This window comes from Orcinus orca, chromosome 10 (assembly GCF_937001465.1).
Source record: "Orcinus orca chromosome 10, mOrcOrc1.1, whole genome shotgun sequence".
Classification (NCBI taxonomy): domain Eukaryota; kingdom Metazoa; phylum Chordata; class Mammalia; order Artiodactyla; family Delphinidae; genus Orcinus; species Orcinus orca.
This window is the reverse complement of record NC_064568.1, coordinates 70539049-70557418: the sequence shown is the minus strand read 5'-3', so window position 1 is coordinate 70557418 and position 18370 is coordinate 70539049. Positions and strand designations below refer to the sequence as shown.

The 18370-nt window shown below is 38.7% G+C and overlaps 1 protein-coding gene across 2 annotated transcripts in view; it reads right to left on the bottom strand.

Annotated features, from left to right (window-relative positions):
• Positions 1-18370, bottom strand: part of DNAH8 (dynein axonemal heavy chain 8) — a 320651-nt gene that overhangs the window by 135929 nt on the left and 166352 nt on the right. For both annotated transcript variants that reach the window (XM_049715770.1, XM_004267646.3), the window contains 5 exons: positions 14461-14674; positions 9473-9582; positions 4509-4672; positions 3103-3295; positions 192-314 (listed from right to left, as the gene is read on the bottom strand). In XM_049715770.1, the coding sequence (XP_049571727.1) occupies positions 192-314; positions 3103-3295; positions 4509-4672; positions 9473-9582; positions 14461-14674 (804 nt within the window). The remainder of the gene's footprint in view (positions 1-191; positions 315-3102; positions 3296-4508; positions 4673-9472; positions 9583-14460; positions 14675-18370) is intronic.

Here is an 18370-nt window from a genome sequence, read left to right as displayed (position 1 = left end):
TGTAGGCAGATTCAAATAAGCGGTTTCTGATTAAGCCTTTGTTTTGTGAGACAGTGAACTGACTCAACCTATAGACTCTCTTCTATACACTACCCAATACTATATATTTATTCTCTGAAAAAGTTTATCTGTGAAATTTACGAAGCTTTTATATGATCTATTTGTATCAGTAAACAGTCAATACTTAGAACCTTAACAAGATGAGTCATTGCATCTTTAAAAAACACCAGATCAAGAGATGTTCCTCTAATGAGATCATTGAACTGTCTCTGGTAAAACTGGAGTTTTTCAGACAGAAATTCAAAGGATGGTACCTATGGGTGGGGGGGAGAGAGAAAAAAATAATATTTAAGATGCAAAATTTAGGATAGGAGCAATTCTAAAGACATTCAAAAGTAATTCTAAAAAAATTTTTTTTAAACCTAACAGATTTCCAAACATTTGTCATGGATTAGTCGACTTTTAGTTATTTCCATTTTCAGAGGTCTGAAACCTAACTGGTTGATTTCCAGTATGAAGTCATTCCTGACCTCTTCTGTCAATAACCCCAGCACTTGGGAAAACTGGACAGCTACATGTAAAAGAATGAAATTAGAACACTTCCTACCACCATACACAAAAATAAACTCAAAATGGGTTAAAGACCTAAATGTAAGGCCAGATACTATAAAACTCTTAGAGGAAAACATAGGCAGAACACTCTATGACATAAATCACAGCAAGATTCTTTTTGACCCACCTCCTAGAGAAATGGAAATAAAAACAAAAATAAACAAATGGGACCTAATGAAACTCTTTTGCACAGCAAAGCAAACTATAAACAAGACGAAAAGACAACCCTCAGAATGGGAGAAAATATTTGCAAATGAAGCAACTGACAAAGGATTAATCTACAAAATATACAAGCAGCTCATGTAGCTCAATATCAAAAAAACAAACAACTCAATCCAAAAATGGGCAGAAGACTTAAATAGACATTTCTCCGAAGAATATATACAGATTGCCAACAAACACATGAAAGGATGCTCAACATCACTAATCATTAGAGAAATGCAAATCAAAACATCACTAATCATTAGAGAAATGCAAATCAAAACTCACACCAGTCAGAATGGCCATCATCAAAAAATCTACAAACAATAAATGCTTGAGAGGGTGTGGAGAAAAGGGAACCCTCTTGTTGGTGGGAATGTAAATTGATACAGCCACCATGGAGAACAGTATGGAAGTTCCTTAAAAAACTAAAAATAGAACTACCATACGACCCAGCAATCCCACTACTGGGCATATATCCTGAGAAAACCATAATTCAAAAAGAGTCATGTACCACAATGTTCATTGCAGCACTGTTTACAATAGCCAGGACATGAAAGCAACCTAAGTGTCCATCGACAGATGAATGGATAAAGAAGATGTGGCACTTATATACAATGGAATATTACTCAGCCATAAAAAGAAATGAAACTGAGTTATTTGTAGTGAGGTGGATGGACCTAGAGTCTGTCATACAGAGTGAAGTAAATCAGAAAGAGAAAAACAGTAGTATGCTAACACATATATATGGAATCTAAAAAAAAAAAAAAAGTGGTTCTGATGAACCTAGGGGCAGGACAGGAATAAAGATGCAGATGTAGAGAATGGACTTGAGGACACGGGGAGGGGGAAGGGTAAGCTGAGACAAAGTGAGAGAGTAGCATTGACATATACACACTACCAAATGTAAAATAGATAGCTACTGGGAAGCAGCTGCATAGCACAGGGAGATCAGCTGGTGCTTTGTGACTACCTGGAGGGGTGGAATAGGGAGGGTGGGAAGGAGGCACAAAAGGGAGGGATATAGGGATATACGTATACATATAGCTGATTCGCCTTATTTTACGGCAGAAACTAATGCAACATTGTAAAGCAATTATACTCCAATAAAAATGTTATAAATAAATTAACTAATTTAAAAAGTTAAAAAAGAACCCTAGCACTAACTCCTATCTGTGGTAATTAAGGTTGTAAAATAACAAATATATTTCTCAGTTTTTATTTGCTTCTTAATATTGCTTATGGAGCTTTAAAAATGGACAGAACTTTTACATTGTTTATGTAGCCAAATTATTCTGAAGTCAATATTCACGTATTTGTTTTGTAAATTGCTTCTCTCCATCTAATTCTTTGACCTATATGCACTTCAGAACTACTGTGTTATGTGACCCTCTTTAAAAAATCTCTTTGGAGTCTTGTTTCAAGCTTCATTAAACCTATACGTTAATTTAGGGAAAACAATGTGCTGCCATTTAACCAAGTAAAGTTTTATCGCGTTTATTCCTAGATATTTTACATATTTGTTGCTGTTGAATGAAATACTTTTATGTTGCATCTCCTGTCTTGAGATTGTTTGGCAAGAGATGGCAGCCTTCTTCTGTAAAGGGCAAGACAGTAAATATTTTAGGCTGTGTGGCCCATGTGGTCATTCAACTCCACCACTGTAGTGCAAAAGCAGTCATAGAAAACATGTTGTGTTCCAATACAACTTTAACTCTGAACAATGAAATCTGAATTCCATATAATTTTCATGTCACACAATATTATTATTCTTCTGATTCTTTCTACCCATTAAAAAATATAAAAACCCTTCTTAGCTCATGAATCTAACAAAAAACCAGTGGTAGGCTGGATTCGGACCACTGGCTGTGATTTGCCAACCTCTGATATAGACGATAGTTACGCAGTTTCATATTTATATCATACTTGGTCATCTAACTGAACTCTTAGTAGTTGAAACAGATTTTAAATTCTCTTGGATTAAATTAAGAGATAATCATATCATCTGCAAATAAGGATATTTTTGTTTTTTCCTATCTGATAATTACATCTATTTTCTTTTTTGTCATTTTTGTTGCACTGCCTAGAACTTTCAAACCAATATTAAATAACTGTGATAATTGTACGCGTACTTGTCTTATATCTGACTTTAATGGGATTGCTGCTAAATTTCATTGAAATTATTATTTTACTTGGTGTATGATGACACGAATCATAACATATAACTATCGTACAAGTTATGACAAATATCTGGTTAGGTAAGTGATCCAAAAAGCTGAAAATAAATACCAATTCATAGATTTTGGGCACTTCAAACACAGTGTCTTCAGGTTCATCTCCAGTTGGTTCAGGCATCTCACAGAGAAAATCTACAAAGTATGGTTCAGGAAGAATATATGATCCCACATCTGGGCTAACATTTTCTTCAACTGCACGAATAAGATGTGCATTAAACCACTGCTCATCATCAGGACTTATAAATCTGAAACAAAAATACAGGAGTAAAAATGCAAAATAGGAAGCCATCTTTTCTAACTGAACATGGTTTCAACCCCTCTCCACCTCCTCTCAGCCCCCATCCTGTATCTCCATTACCTCAGGACAGAGAAACAATATGTTCTGCCTTCTGACCAGAGGCAGATGTAACCTCAACCAAGAGAGCTATAATATTGATAGTATCACTTATAGAAAATACTGACAAAGAGTCTCTCCTTGGCCAAACTTAGGCTCTTCTGAATCCTCTTCCCTATTAAGCCCCAATTTTGGACTTCCATGTCCTTCTTTGCACCATCTAATTTTAGCAAGAATCCTGCTAAATCCATTTAGCCAGAATCCTCCCAGACCTCCCTTATTTCCTCTTAGTACTTTCGCATCCACCAAACTCCTCCATCCTGTTCCTCAGTTATAAATTCCCACTTTTTCCTTGTTGTATTTGGAGTTGAGCCCAATTTCTCACCCTTACTGCAAAACCTCACTGCATAGGCCCTATACCTCTCATGATAGTCTTGAATAAAGTATGAGAGTCTTATTGTTTCAACAAGTGTCACAAATAACTTTTTTCTTTAACAGTATAGATGAGTCCCATGGGTGAGGTTCAGGGTCCCTAAAACTTGCAATAAAAGCATAGAATTGACAGTCAGTAGTGGGTGAGCATCCTCTTTCTAGGTTTGTGGGCACACAGTATATGAAGGTCCTTTTCAGACGTATGACTTCAGAGGGGTAAGGGAGGAAGGAGTGGGACTAACATCTGACAGATACCACCTACGTGGGACACTGTGGTAGGCCCTTTACAGCTTTGTAAGACCAGCATTGCCATCGTATTTTATAGAGGAGGGAACAGAGGCTCAGAAAGATGACTAAGCTTATGTACCAGATGTCACCATGCAGCAGAGCTCTCACTACACAGACCTCAAACTTTTTAGAAACTATACATAACAAAATTTTCCTCTGAATGTTATCAACATTCTGATAATGTGGTTATTTTTTTTAAATGTCCTGTTGAAATAATACTCAAGGAAATTGGCAGAGCGTTTTCCCACCAGCAGGTGGGAAATGACATCTATGCTTCACAAGCCCCAGAGCAATTTAAGATAATACTCCTTTATTCTACTTATTTGAGCAGATAATGCAGGAATTATTCTAGTAGTATAAACTACTTATATAGTACATTTAAACTCAAGCACTGTGATATACACCTGTCTGCAATTACTCTGTTGCACTCGTGTTTGAAAAGTGACAGGAGAACAGGAATTGAACCACACTCCTCGGCTTTTATGGTTAACATTCCTTGCCAAATTCTGGAAAGATCTCGCAGATTGAAAATGTAATGGAATTTAGAAGGAGTAGGCAGCATCTTCACCTAGAGTTGGGAAACAAAATGTAATACTCTCAATTTACTTTTCAGATAAAACTAAAAGCACAAGAATGGCCACCATCAAAAACTCTACAAACTAAATGCTGGAGAGGGTGTGGAGAAAAGGGAACCCTCTTGCGCTGTTGGTGGGAATGTAAATTGATACAGCCACTATAGAGAACAGTATGGAGGTTCCTTACAAAACTAAAAATAGAACTACCATACGACCCGGCAATCCCACTACTGGGCATATACCCTGAGAAAACCATGATTCAAAAAGAGACATGTACCACAATGTTCATTGCAGCTCTATTTACAATAGCCAGGACATGGAAGCAACATAAGTGTCCATCGACAGATGAATGGATAAAGAAGATGTGGCACTTATATACAATGGAATATTACTCAGCCATAAAAAGAAACAAAATTGAGTTATTTGTAGTGAGGTGGATGGACCTAGAGTCTGTCATACAGAGTGAAGTAAGTCAGAAAGAGAAAAACAAATACCGTATGCTAACACATATATATGGAATCTAAGAAAAAAAAATGGTTCTGAAGAACCTAGGGGCAGGACAGGAATAAAGATGCAGACGTAGAGAATGGACTTGAGGACACGGGGAGGGGGAAAGGTAAGCTGGGACGAAGTGAGAGAGTGACATGGACATATATACACCACCAGTTGTAAAGACATAGGTAGTGGGAAGCAGCTGCATAGCACAGGGAGATCAGCTCGGTGCTTTGTGACTACCTAGAGGGGTGGGATAGGGAGCGTGGGAGGGAGGCGGGCGATATGGGGATATACGTATGTGTATAGCTGATTCACTTTGTTATACAGCAGAAACTAACACACCATTGTAAAGCAATTATACTTCAATAATGATGTTTAAATAATTAATTATTTTAAAAACCTAAAAACACAACTGCTTTTAGAATGATTTTATTTCACAGTTCCTATTTTAAATAAAATAGGCTGAGTAAATAAACTAAAATTAAGTTTATATTTTTGTCACAGCATTGATGGGAAAAAAGACACATCATAAATAAACCAGCACAGAATTTAAAAGACCCTAAGACCTTGAATAGGATGGACTGAAGAATAATGCACTGGATGCAGACTCCAACTCCTTTGTTCTACCACCATGAGCTGGCTTTGAACAAGCCACTGTCCCCTGAGTTCTTAAAAATGATGTGAATTGTAGGAATAAGCATTCCTAATCATTATAAACCTTATTAGTGTGTATACGGAAATACGTCATAACAAAACACTGAGTGTGAGCCGGCTGTCATTCAGTTAAGAATAATGAATGTTCACATCTAAAGTCAATAATGATCATCTTCTATAGATGGCTTTGACTAAGGTCCTGAGTGCATTTGGATTTCCACAAATACATTCGTTTATCATGATCTAGATTTCACTTATGGATCCAAACTCAGTCAACATGCTTTCATATGTCTGTATATCTGCAGTAAATGGGCAGGCAATTCTGACATACTGCTATAATTACTTGGTGGTTTTTGTGAGTTTTGCTTGTTTGTTTGAACACTAATTTACTTATTTCTACCCACTTCTAGAATCCAAATAGGCAAAGCTATAACATGACACAGTCCACATTCTTATAAAGAGAGGTACCAGTTAAGGGATAAATTTGAGGTGTTAGGTGTGGGAAGTATTGCTGGCCAAGTGTAAAGATTGTAGTTGATACCATCAGCATCATTTCTGAAAGTGAAACAATGATAACTCTGGAGATACAAAGCAGACTGCCTACATGACTAATTCAGGAAAGCAAATGCTTTCTTTAGTACCTATTCATGGAATATGTCCTTTCCATACGGAAAAAGTACCCTATTCAGTTTGTAGAGTAATTTCTATAGGCTAATTCACAGTGCAAGTTAAAACAGCAGGTAGCAAGAGGAGATATAGAATAAAGAGAAGTGTTATGTTAACAATCACCTTTCAATTTCCCTCTTTGCTCTCAGTTCCATTCCAAGCTAAAATGTTCATTCTACTCACCAAAATGTAAAACATGCACTTATATTACAAATATGCAAAAATAAAGGGATAAGGCTATGTGAATATTGCTTTTTTTTCTTTCCTGTAAAAGACTGCAGCTAAGATGGCAGCCGTTGGCAACTGAAGCAATTATTCAGTAGAATTAAATAAAGTCCTTTCTTTCCCCTTTCTTCTCATTTATTAACCTGCTTCTTTCCTTATCTTCCAACATTTCCTTTTAACTTTTGTCAGCTTCTTTCTTTTCTCACCTGCTTCTGCTTTAAAGCTATGTAAAGTAATATAAAGGGATACACAAGGCATGAGTGGATTAAAGGAGTGCTTTGTGAAAATGAGAAATTTGAAGAAAAGATACAAAGAAGGCTGCTTATTTGGGGTTCTGGAGAGGAGGAAGATTCATTCGTTTTTTGAGTGAATGAGTATTTTTGAGCACCTCCCACGACCCTTACAAAGATACCATGGTAAATAGCACAGCTAAATCTGCTGCCATCAGGAACCTTCTATTCGAGTGGGAGAGCCTGACAATAAATAAGAAACAAATATACTGATAAACAGATAGGCAAGTAACAATGATAAAAGTCATGGTTCGAAGAAATGAAGGAGAGTCAGGAGACAGATAATGCCTGTGATGGGGTCGTGGACAGTTGTTTTAGAGAGAATGATCCCAGAAACCCTCTCTGAAGGTAAAAATAATGAGAAAGAGTCAAACAAAGTATAATGGCCCAGAGGCATGAAAAACTTGGGGTGTTCAAGGCACAGTGAGAAGGGCAGCATGGCTGGAGCAGAACGATGGAAGGGAAGAGGAGTAAGCAGGGGCCGACTCAGGGTGAGTTTCACAGGCCAGCGCTAGGCATTGTGTTTCACTGCAAGTGTAACTGGTAATCTACTGGTGGTTTTAAGAAGGAATGATGATCTCTGATGTGCTTGTTAAAAAGCATTTTAGGACTGTGTAAAGAACAGATTCTAGGAGGGCAAGAAGAAAGCAAGGAGACTGGTTAGGAAGCCGCTGCATGGTCCAGAGAGCAGGCGATGGACCAGGCAGGGTGATCGCTGTGAGATGGCAATAAGCGCTCAGCTTCCGTATATATTTTGAAAGCCTGGTTACTGAGACTTGCTGATGGATTGGATGTAGGGAATAAGAGAGACAAATCAAGGACGGAGCCCTGTATTTTAGCCTGAGAAGCAGGATAATTGATACAAAATTCTGAGGGAGGATCATACTTAAGAACTTGTTAACTTTGAGACAGTTATTAGACATTGAAGCGGTGGTGTCTACTAAGCTGCTGGAAACAAGTGGGGGGACTTCCCAGACTTGGGTCCAGTGGTTAAGACTCTGCGTTTCCAATGCAGGGGGCGCAGGTTCAATCCCTGGTCAGGGAACTAAGATCCCACATACTGTGCAGTGAGGCTAAAAAATTTTTAAAAAAGGAAGAAACAAGTCTGGAGCCGGGCATAGAGGCCTGGGATGGAAGTGCTGACTTTGAACTCATCAGCACAGAGATGGTGTTTAAAGCCATGAAGCTGGATGAGGCTACCTGAGTACGAATGGAGGTAGAGATGAGGTCCCAACATGGAGATCAAGTGCACTCCAGTATTTAGAGGAGGGGAAAGAGTGGGGACTTAGAAAAGGTAGCCAGTGAGGTAGGAAGAAAACCAAGAGCAAGAGGCCCTTCTGAAGCCAAGTGAAGAAAGTGTTTAGAAGGATCATTTACGTCAAATGCTGCTAAAGCGTCAAATCAGAGGAAGAAGAAACCAACCCTTGGATTTGGCAAGACGGAGGAATTTGGTGACCTTGATGAGAGCAGTGGAAATGAAAACTTGTACAAAACGGGTTAAAGAGGTAAAGAAATGTGAGGAAGTGAAGCTGATAAACATTCATAAAACAAAAGAAGCTTTGATGGAAAGATACAGGAAGGCCAAAGCTTCCCAGAAAAATATGTATATGGGCACAGTAAATTGAACAATAGCCCGACTGGAAAATAGATGGACCTAACCACAGAAAATTATCTCAGACACTCAGACCTTCTGAAACTCCATGCTGGAGCTTCCCCAGGACATAAGCTTATGCCCAGACGGTGTGTAAGTGGCCAAATGAATGTATAGTGAACTATGACAATTAATCCTCATCTCCTTCACCAATTTTTTTTAGCAAATATATCAATCTTGTTGTGTTTTTTTTTTTTTTTTTCAAATCTCAGACCTACCCTTAATTGCTTTTTCATGAGTCTGCCTTCAGACATCTGGTGACAGCCTCAATGCTTACTGAGTTTTACTTAGGGCATTGACCTCTGTATTAAAATCTAGACTATTCTGTTGAGTACATTCCATCCATTTACTAATTCATGCTCCACCTCAGAGAAATCCACAAGTTGGACTTTAAGTCTTGGTTAGCTAAGAATATCTGGAAATCCATGTATTCCCTCAGTCAGTGAACATCTGAGTGTCTGACACAGTTTGGCTGTTGGCAGCAGGTAGGGAAGACAGACATACAAAGAGTTACAAATCAGAGTAACAAGTGGAAAAGCAGTGTTCTCATTTCAGCAAAACTCTACTTTATCCTGGATGCCGTGTCTGGTTTACAGTAATATCTCATATATATGGAAAGCATCATTCAGTCAGAATATTTGCTCCCTGGAAGGAAAAGGTGTCATAAATCTACTTCAGCACCTAATTTGTCTTTTCCAGAAAAACACTACTACCCATGATGTGATGATAACTTCATGAGCCATGAGGTGAGAACTAGGCTGAATAATTGTTGACTTTTTTTTTCTGATTATTGACAACGGATGATTCTGTACCTTAGTCCACTGCCACAGCACTCTGCTCGCTGAAACCAGATTCACAATCATCTCACATATTTCGGGTTTGAACTTTCTGCAAGGATCAAAATACCCACAGCCAATAACTCCTGAAAAATAAACAAGATTGAAGGTATGAGCTTACTATAAGATCACAAGGTACATGTTTATCCCAGTGAATAAATCATTACAAGATGACTAAGCTAGGTGATGTGAAGAATTTCTCTCAAGGAATCAGCTAAGACTGGCAGTCAGCAGTGGGGCTAGCAAAGCTTAGTATGCGGTGATAAGCATTTTATATGTATTAACTCCTTTAATCCTCCCAACATCCTATGAGAAAGAATCTGAGGTAGATATTATTATTATTCCCGTTTTCTCATTTATATTTTTATTGAAGTATAGTCGACATATAATATTTTGGTATTTTCAGGTGTACAACATAGTGACTCAAATTTAAAACATCATACTGGTCAGAATGGCCATCATCAAAAAGTCTACAAATAATAAATGCTGGAGAGGGTGTGGAGGAAAGGGAACCCTCCTACACTGCTGGTGGGAATGTAAATTGGTGCAGCCACTATAGTGAACAGTATGGAGGTTCCTTAAAAAACTAAAAATAGAGTTACCATATGATCCATCAATCCCACTCCTGTGCATTTATCCAGGGAAAACCACAATTCGAAAAGATACATGCACCCCAATGTTCATAGCAGCACTATTTATAATAGCCAAGACATGGAAGCAATCTAAGTGTCTACTGACAGATGAATGGACAAAGAAGATGTGGTACGTATATACAATGGACTATTACTCAGCCATCAAAAAGAATGAAATAATGCCATTTGCAGCAACATGGATGGAACTAGAGATCACCATACTAAGTGAAGTAAGCCAGGCAAAGACAAATAACATATGATATCGCTTATATTGGAATCTAAAAAACATGATACAAATGAACTTATATACAAAACAGAAATAGACCCACACAAACAGAAAACAAACTTAAGGTTACCAGGGGGGAAATGGTGGGGAGGGATAAATTGGGAGACTTGGATGGACATATACACACTATTATATATAAAACAGATAACTAATAAGGATCTACTGTATAGCATAGGGAACTATACTCAACATTTTGTAATAGGCTAAAAAGGAAAAGAAACAAAAAAATAGATATATATGTATGTATAACTGAAGCACTTTGCTGTATACCTGAAACTAACACAACATTGCAAATCAACTATGCCTCAATTAAAGAAATGATCACCACAGTAAGTCTAGTAGCCATTTGTCACTATACACAATTATTACTATATTATTGACTATATTCCTAATTCTGTATATTATATCCCTGTGACTTATTTATTTTATAACTGGAAGTTTATACCTCTGAATCCCCTTCACCTATTTCACTCAATTTTCCCATTCTCCTCCCCTCTGGCAACCACCAGTTTGTTCTCTGTATCTATGAGTCTGTTTCTGTTTTGTTTTGTTTGTTCATGTGTTTTGTTTTCCAGATTCCATGTATAAGTGAGACCATAGGTATTTGTCTTTCTCTGTCTGACATGACTTGCCATTTGTGACAACACAGATGGACCTAGAGGTTATCATTATTCCCATTTTATTATGAGTTTAGTAACTTGCCCAAGGTCACCCACCTTGTGTGTGGGTGAATCTGAGGTTTGAACCCAGGAAACCTGGCTCTGGAACCTGTAAAACAGCCCTCAGTCTGAAGAGTAGAAGAGCTGGAAAAGAACTTAGAGACTACTTCCTCATCTTACAGATAAGGAGACCAGGCACAGACAAGTAAAGCAAACTGTTCAAGTTCACTCAGATTGGTTGTTGACAGAAGTGAAATCAGGACCCCCATATCTCCTGACCTGCAGTCAGCCAACACACTGGCCTGGGTGGTGATGTAATGGTTCCTAGGAAACACCCAACACAGTGACAATCTGACATAATCACCCTCAGGAACTACTGTGCTATATAGACTGTTCCTGAAGTCCCAAAATGTGTTTGGTGTTAGACTGCAAAAACAGATTTAACTCTGTTTCGTCCCTGTGAGACTCTATGTTGAGCAGTATGTTCAGTTCTGAGCATGGTATTTCCAGAGGAAAATGAATACGAATATCTGCTCAGAGACGCATAGCAGGTTTATGAAGGGTGGGTCAGCTAAAGAAACTGGGCTTCATTCACATAGACCAAAGAAGAGCAGCCTTGAGGGAACGTGAAATTATCCAAGGTCATGGTTGGTTGTGCTAGTTGCCTGTAAGGCCTTTTTGCTTCCTGAAATCCTATGATTCTAGACTCCAGCTTCCTGTGGCACAAATGTGTTATATATGAAGCATGGGATGTGGAATCAGAAAACAGAATCAGCATCACACGTTTGCCATGCACTAGCTATATGGCCTTAATTGGGCAGTTATCTTACTTCTCTGAGCCTCGGTTTCTGGTTTGTTTCCATATCTCATTTTCAATATTAATCATACCAAAGAGTGTATAAAAGTTTAACAAATAATCAAACACTCACGTACAGCCACTAGACTGAGGAACACAAGATTGTCCAAGTACATGAGAAGCCTCTTTTGTCCCATCCCTCCTCCCTCCAGAGGTAGACAGGGCGCTGACTTGGTGAGAATCAGTAACTCGCTTTTCCAAAAAAAAGCTTTGGCACTTACGTTCTTAAACTTTAACCTTTTCCTTTTAACTTTAGTTTTTGAAATTTAATTTAATGGAATCATGTTATATGTTCCTCTGTGATGCTTTTTTTCTCTTAACATTGTATTTCTGGGCTTCATCCATGTTGAAGCATGTAGCTGTGTTTGTTCACATTCACTGCTCTAGAGCACTACACGGTACACCCACGCCACAATGTATTTATCCGACTTTACTGTCAATACATAATTGGGTTACTTCAAGGTTTTTGCTGTCAGGAACACTGTTCTAAGAACCTTCTTGTGTAAGTCTTTTGGTGCACATGTGAAAAATCAACTACAGATGGGTTAAGGACTCAAATACGGAAGGCAAAACTATATAACGTTTGGAAGGAAACATAGGCCAATACCTGTATGACCTCTGGGTAGGAAAGGACTTCTTCAATGAGACTCATAAGGCACAACCATAAAGGAAGAAAACGGTGAACTGGTATATACTTGGAAGTGGAGTGGCGGTGGGTGTGCACATGTTCTACTACCAGTAATAACGTCCAGTCATTATGAAGGGCTCGCAGCAATTGATTCTCCCACCAGCAGGGGAGAGAGTCTCAGTTGCTTTACATTTTCACCAATGCCTGATTTTTTTGTCAGAATTTTTCATTTTTGCAAATCTAGTGGTTATAAAATGGTTTTTTTCCTGGTGTTTTAAATTTCCATATTCCTGAATTCTAATGTTTATCATCTTTACCTTTGTTTATTAGTCATATGGTTTCCTCTTCTTAAAGTGCCTGGCTTTTGGCCCATGTTTATATTAGGATGTTTGCTTTTTATCTGATTGATTCTTTGGATTTCTTGAAGTATTCAGATTACTGAGTTTTTTGCTTTGTTACATGTGTTGAAATTTTTTTCTTCCACTTTGCAACTTGTCTTTTTTCTACTCTTTTAATGTTGCTTTTTTAAAATATAAATTTATTTATTTTTGTCTGCATTGGGTCCTCATTGCTGTGCGCAGGCCTTCTCTAGTTGTGGCGAGTGGGGGCCACACTTCGCCACGGTGTGCGGGCCTCTCATCGCAGTGGCCTCTCTTGTTGCGGAGCACAGGCTCCAGGCACGCGGGCCTCAGCAGTCATGGCATGTGGGCTCGGTAGTTGTGGCTTGCAGGCTCTAGAGCGCAGGCTCAGTAGTTGTGGCACACGGGCTTAGTTGCTCTGCAGCATGTGGGATCTTCCCGGACCAGGGCTCGAACCCATGTCCCCTGCATTGGCAGGCGGATTCCCCAACCACTGCACCACCAGGGAAGCCCTAATGTTGCTTTTTAACTGAACAAAAGCTCTTAATTTTAATCTAGTCAAATTTATCATTTTCTTCCTTTATGGTCTATGCTTTCTGAGTCTCATTTGAGAGGTTCTTTCCTACCCAGAGATCATTCTGATATTTTCCTATATTTTCTTCCATTGCTTTACAGCTTTTTTTTTTTTTTTTTTTTTTTTTTTTGCGGTACGCGGGCCTCTCACTGCTGTGGCCTCTCCCGTTGTGGTGCACAGGCTCCGGACGCGCAGGCTCAGCGGCCATGGCTCACGGGCCTAGCCGCTCCGCGGCATGTGGGATCTTCCCGGACCGGGGCACGAACCCGCATCCCCTGCATCGGCAGGCGGACTCTCAACCACTGTGCCACCAGGGAAGCCCTGCTTTATTTACAGCTTTGCCTTCCATATTTAAATCTTTAATCCTTCTGTATTGATTTTATGCTTGGTGTGAGGTAGGGGTCCAGTTTCAATTATTTTCACATAAGAATTACTAAATATCCCAGTACCATTTCTTGAAAGTCTGCCTTTCTCTTCTGACCTACAGTACTTGCTATGTCAAATAATTAATGATCACATATGCATGGGTCAGTTTCTCTTATATGTCTTCATGTACATAATTTTAATGGAATGGTTTATGTGGGCCTAAATTTGGTGTCAAAATATCATTTTCATTAACATAGCAAAGTGCTACATTTGACTTAGTATATTATGTTGTTAACCTCTGATCAATGGGCTATCATTCATTAGCCCAAATTTCTCTGATTAATCGTGTCAAGAAAACCACAACACAAAGGTTTACTTACCTCTAAAGCCAACCTTCAACAAGGCTATTTCTAAATATCCCTGAGTCTTACAATAGGCTATAAACATGAGTCTTCTTAGTATTTAGTCCCTGGTATTTAGCTCTCCATTTCGGATATTTAATCCCTACTTCTGACAGGGCCTTTTTATCTCTTAAATAAGGTTTTGCATGATTTATGTCCATTATGTAATGCAATAAAAAATTAAACACCAAGAATAGTCATACCAAAAATTTTGTCTATTGAAGCATTCGAAGGCAATGTGCAATTAAACACAGTAAACTGTCTTTTCAAACGTTGTGGAATATCATTTCGACCGCCTCCAGGGTGAATCATTGCTGCTATGAGCTGTACGTCAACAATAGCAGTGAAATCTCCAGGCTTATCCAAGCTGTACATTCCTTCCATTTCCATCATTTGTCGCACAATCTCGTTAGTTATCTGGAATTTTATATAGTGACATTTTAGTAACACATCACTATCATTTCCTCCAAAGCACCTATAAAATAGTACAGATGAGATCAGAAGAAAACGCTCAACTTTTATCAATGAAGTGTTTGTGAATGTTGCCTTCAAGGCAATTTGACTTAAATGATACCACCCATAAACCCTAAACTGTAAGTTGAATATGTCTGGTGCAAATCCAATGCGCTCTTTACCACGCTGATAAATCTAGATAGGAGAGTTACAGAATATTTGGTACAATTACAAGAGTTCTCAGAGTTACAAGTTTTACTATAGTTTTACATCTTTCACACTCCACATTCAACTGTTTAAAATACCTTAAATCAGAAAATGGGATAGTTTTACTCCTGAATGTTTTGGTATTGGATTTTACATCCTTATCTTTCTTCTCTGTAGCCTCTATCACTGCTAACATTCCCTCCGTATTGAAATTTTTTCCTCTCTTGTTTTTAGAGGCTCAGTTCTTTCCAGGCTCATCTGGAGACCTTGGATCACTTCCCAAGCCATTCTTTCTCCATTCATCCCTCAAACGTAACTCTTCTACAGGGTTCCATCCTTGGCTCTTTTCTATTTCAGGGGATGCCATCTCAACCCTAAATCCTAAAGAATCTCAACTTTGTAACTCTAGCTTCAGATTCTCTTCTAAACTCCACACCTGTATATCCAAATTCCTATTGGGCATCTTTGAGTGGAAGACACACAAGCCCCTGTAATATGACACTCTTTCATTCAAGAAACATTTAATCAATCACTACTCTGTGTCTGGCTCTGTTGTAACATAGACAAATCCCTGTCTTCATGGAGCATACGTTCTTGTGATGGGAGATAAAATGTACACGTGCATGTCTGTATGTATGTATGTGTGTAAATAAAATGGTATAAGTCCTTTGGAGAAAATAAAGCAGAGAAAGGAAATAGGCAGTGCTCAGGGATGCAACTGAATATGGAAGCAGGAAAGGCTTCATCTCACATGACATATAACCAAAGATTTGAAGGAAGTGAGAAAGCAAACCACTCAGATATCTAGGAGAAAAGCATTCCAGGCAGAGGAAACAGCAAATGAAGAGGCTCTGAGTGAATGTTATACCCAGTGTGTACAAGGATCAGTAAATGTGGTTGGAGAATCATGGGGAGATAATATCAAACAGTGTAGGGTCTTTAGATCTCAGGAAGGATTTTGGCGTTTATATGCTACATGTCTCACGGGAGGATTTTGAGCAGAGGAGTGTGACACACCATCTGACACATTTTTTGTTTGTTTCTTTGTTTGTTTTGGCTGTGTTGGGTCTTTGTTGCTGCCCATGGGCTTTCTCTAGTTGTAGCAAGCAGGGGCTACTCTTTGTTGCAGTGCACAGGCTTCTCATTGTGGTGGCTTCTCTTGTTGCGGAGCAGGGGCTCTAGGCGCGCGGGCTTCAGTAGTTGCGGCATGCAGGCTCAGTAGTTGTGGCTCGTGGGCTCTAGAGCGCAGGCTCAGTAGTTGTGGCACACGGGCTTAGTTGATCCACAGCATGTGGAATCTTCCTGGACCAGAGATCAAACCCATGTCCCCTGCATTGGCAGGCGGATTAACCACTGCGTCACGAGGGAAGTCCCCTGACGCATGTTTTAACTGGTTGCTGATATGAGGATAGATTGAGAGGGGCAAGGGAAATGGGGAGACAATGAGGAGGGATGTGTAATGATCAAGAAGACAGATGGTGGCTCACACCAGGTGTTAGCAATGGAGTGATGAGCAGCAGTCAAATCTTGGATATAGTTTGAAGATAGAGCCGACATGATTTCCTAACAGGCTGAATGTGGAGTTGCTATTTCTTGAGATGGAGAAGACTGTTGGAGGAGCAGGTTTAGGGAGTAACAGGAATTTAGTTTTGGACACGTTAAGTTTGAGATCCAACTAGACATCCTTAATTGGATTAAAAAAGTCTGAATTCAGGATCTTTTCATCTTATAGATGATATCTAAATATGCCTCCTCTCTCCTCATCTTACAGGAACTGCTGAGAGGTCTATCTGCCCTGGATCCCTAATGAATGGGAGAGGAAAAGGGAAAGAAAAAAGAAAAAGAAGTCTTCCCTGGGAGGTTGTAGCCTCAGAATGACACTTGCACAGAATTGCACCATGGGTGTGCATAGCCTAAGTGGGCCAGAGACTTTCAAATATTAACCTTGCTTTGAGATGATCCTGACTGAATAAGTGCTTAAGGATCTAACAGAAGAAAACTCAAACCTGTCTGGTTGAGGACACATTCATCTTAGGCTTTAAGAAACAGCCACAGATAATTTTTTAAGGGCAATGACCTGGCAAGCAGTCAAAGGTACTTACAGAAAACAAGAAAGGTTGAACGTGAACAAGAACTATTAAAACAACAGAGAGCAGAAACAGACCCATATAGACTTCAGAGGCTGAAATTAACATACATAGACTTTAAAACAACTATGCTCAACATGTTTAAAGAAATAGACAATGATTTGAAAATATATGCAAGGAATACAAATGACAACGCATTTGAAAGAAAATAAGAATCAAATAGCAACTGAAATTAAAACTCAGTGGATGAATTTGACAGCAGATTGGACAAAGCAGAGAAGAAAATTAGTGAGATGGATGGTAGGAGAGGAGAAATTATCTAGACTAAGTATTGGAGAGAGAAAAAGTTGGGAAGTATAGAAAAAGAGGGCAGAAACATAGAGGGCAAAGAAGAAAGTCTAATATACATTTGGAGTTTGCTAAGAAGGGAAAGAAAGTGAGGCAGAGGCAATATTTGTAGAGGTAAGAACTGGGAATTTTCTAGAACTGACACAAGACACCAAACCACAGATTCATGAGTCCCAGTGAATCCCAAGCAAAAAAAATACAAATAAATCTACACCAAGGAACATAGTTCGAAAAAGAAAAAATTACAGGAAAGTAAGGCAACAAGTGAGAAAAAGCAGATTAATTTCAGAGGTGCAATGACTAAGTGGTAGTTGACTTCTCAACAGCAACAAGGAAAGCAGAAGACAGGAATCATATATTTAAAGTGATGAAAGAAAATAACTGCCAACCTACATTTTTCTATTCAGCAACGTCTTTCAAATAAAGAGGATGAAATAAAGACTTCTGCAGACCAAACAAACAAACAAAAAAACTAAGAGTTTGTCACTAAAAGATTTTCTCCTAAGGAAGTTCTAAGAATGAATAAAGAGTAAAAAAAGTGGTAAATAAGTGTGTAATGCAAACAAAGAGTGAATATATAAAACAGTAAAAAATAATGCCTCATGGGAGTTCACTTTAAAAATAGATATAGATGAGCAAAAAGCACATGAAAAGATGCTCAACATCACTGATTATTAGAGAAATGCAAATCAAAACTACGATGAGGTATCACCTCATACTGGTCAGAATGGCCATCCTCAAAAAAAATCTACAAACAATAAATGCTGGAGAGGGTGTGGAGAAAAGGAGAACCCTCCTATACTGTTGGTGGGAATGTAAATTGGTACAGCCACTATGGAGAACAGTATGGAGGTCCCTTAAAAAACTAAAAATAGAGCTACTATGTGATCCTGCAACCCCACTCCTGGGCATATATCTGAAGAAAACCATAATTTGAAAAGACACATGCACCCCAGTGTTTATTGCAGCACTATTTACAATAGCCAGGACATGGAAGCAACCTAGTTGTCCATCAGCA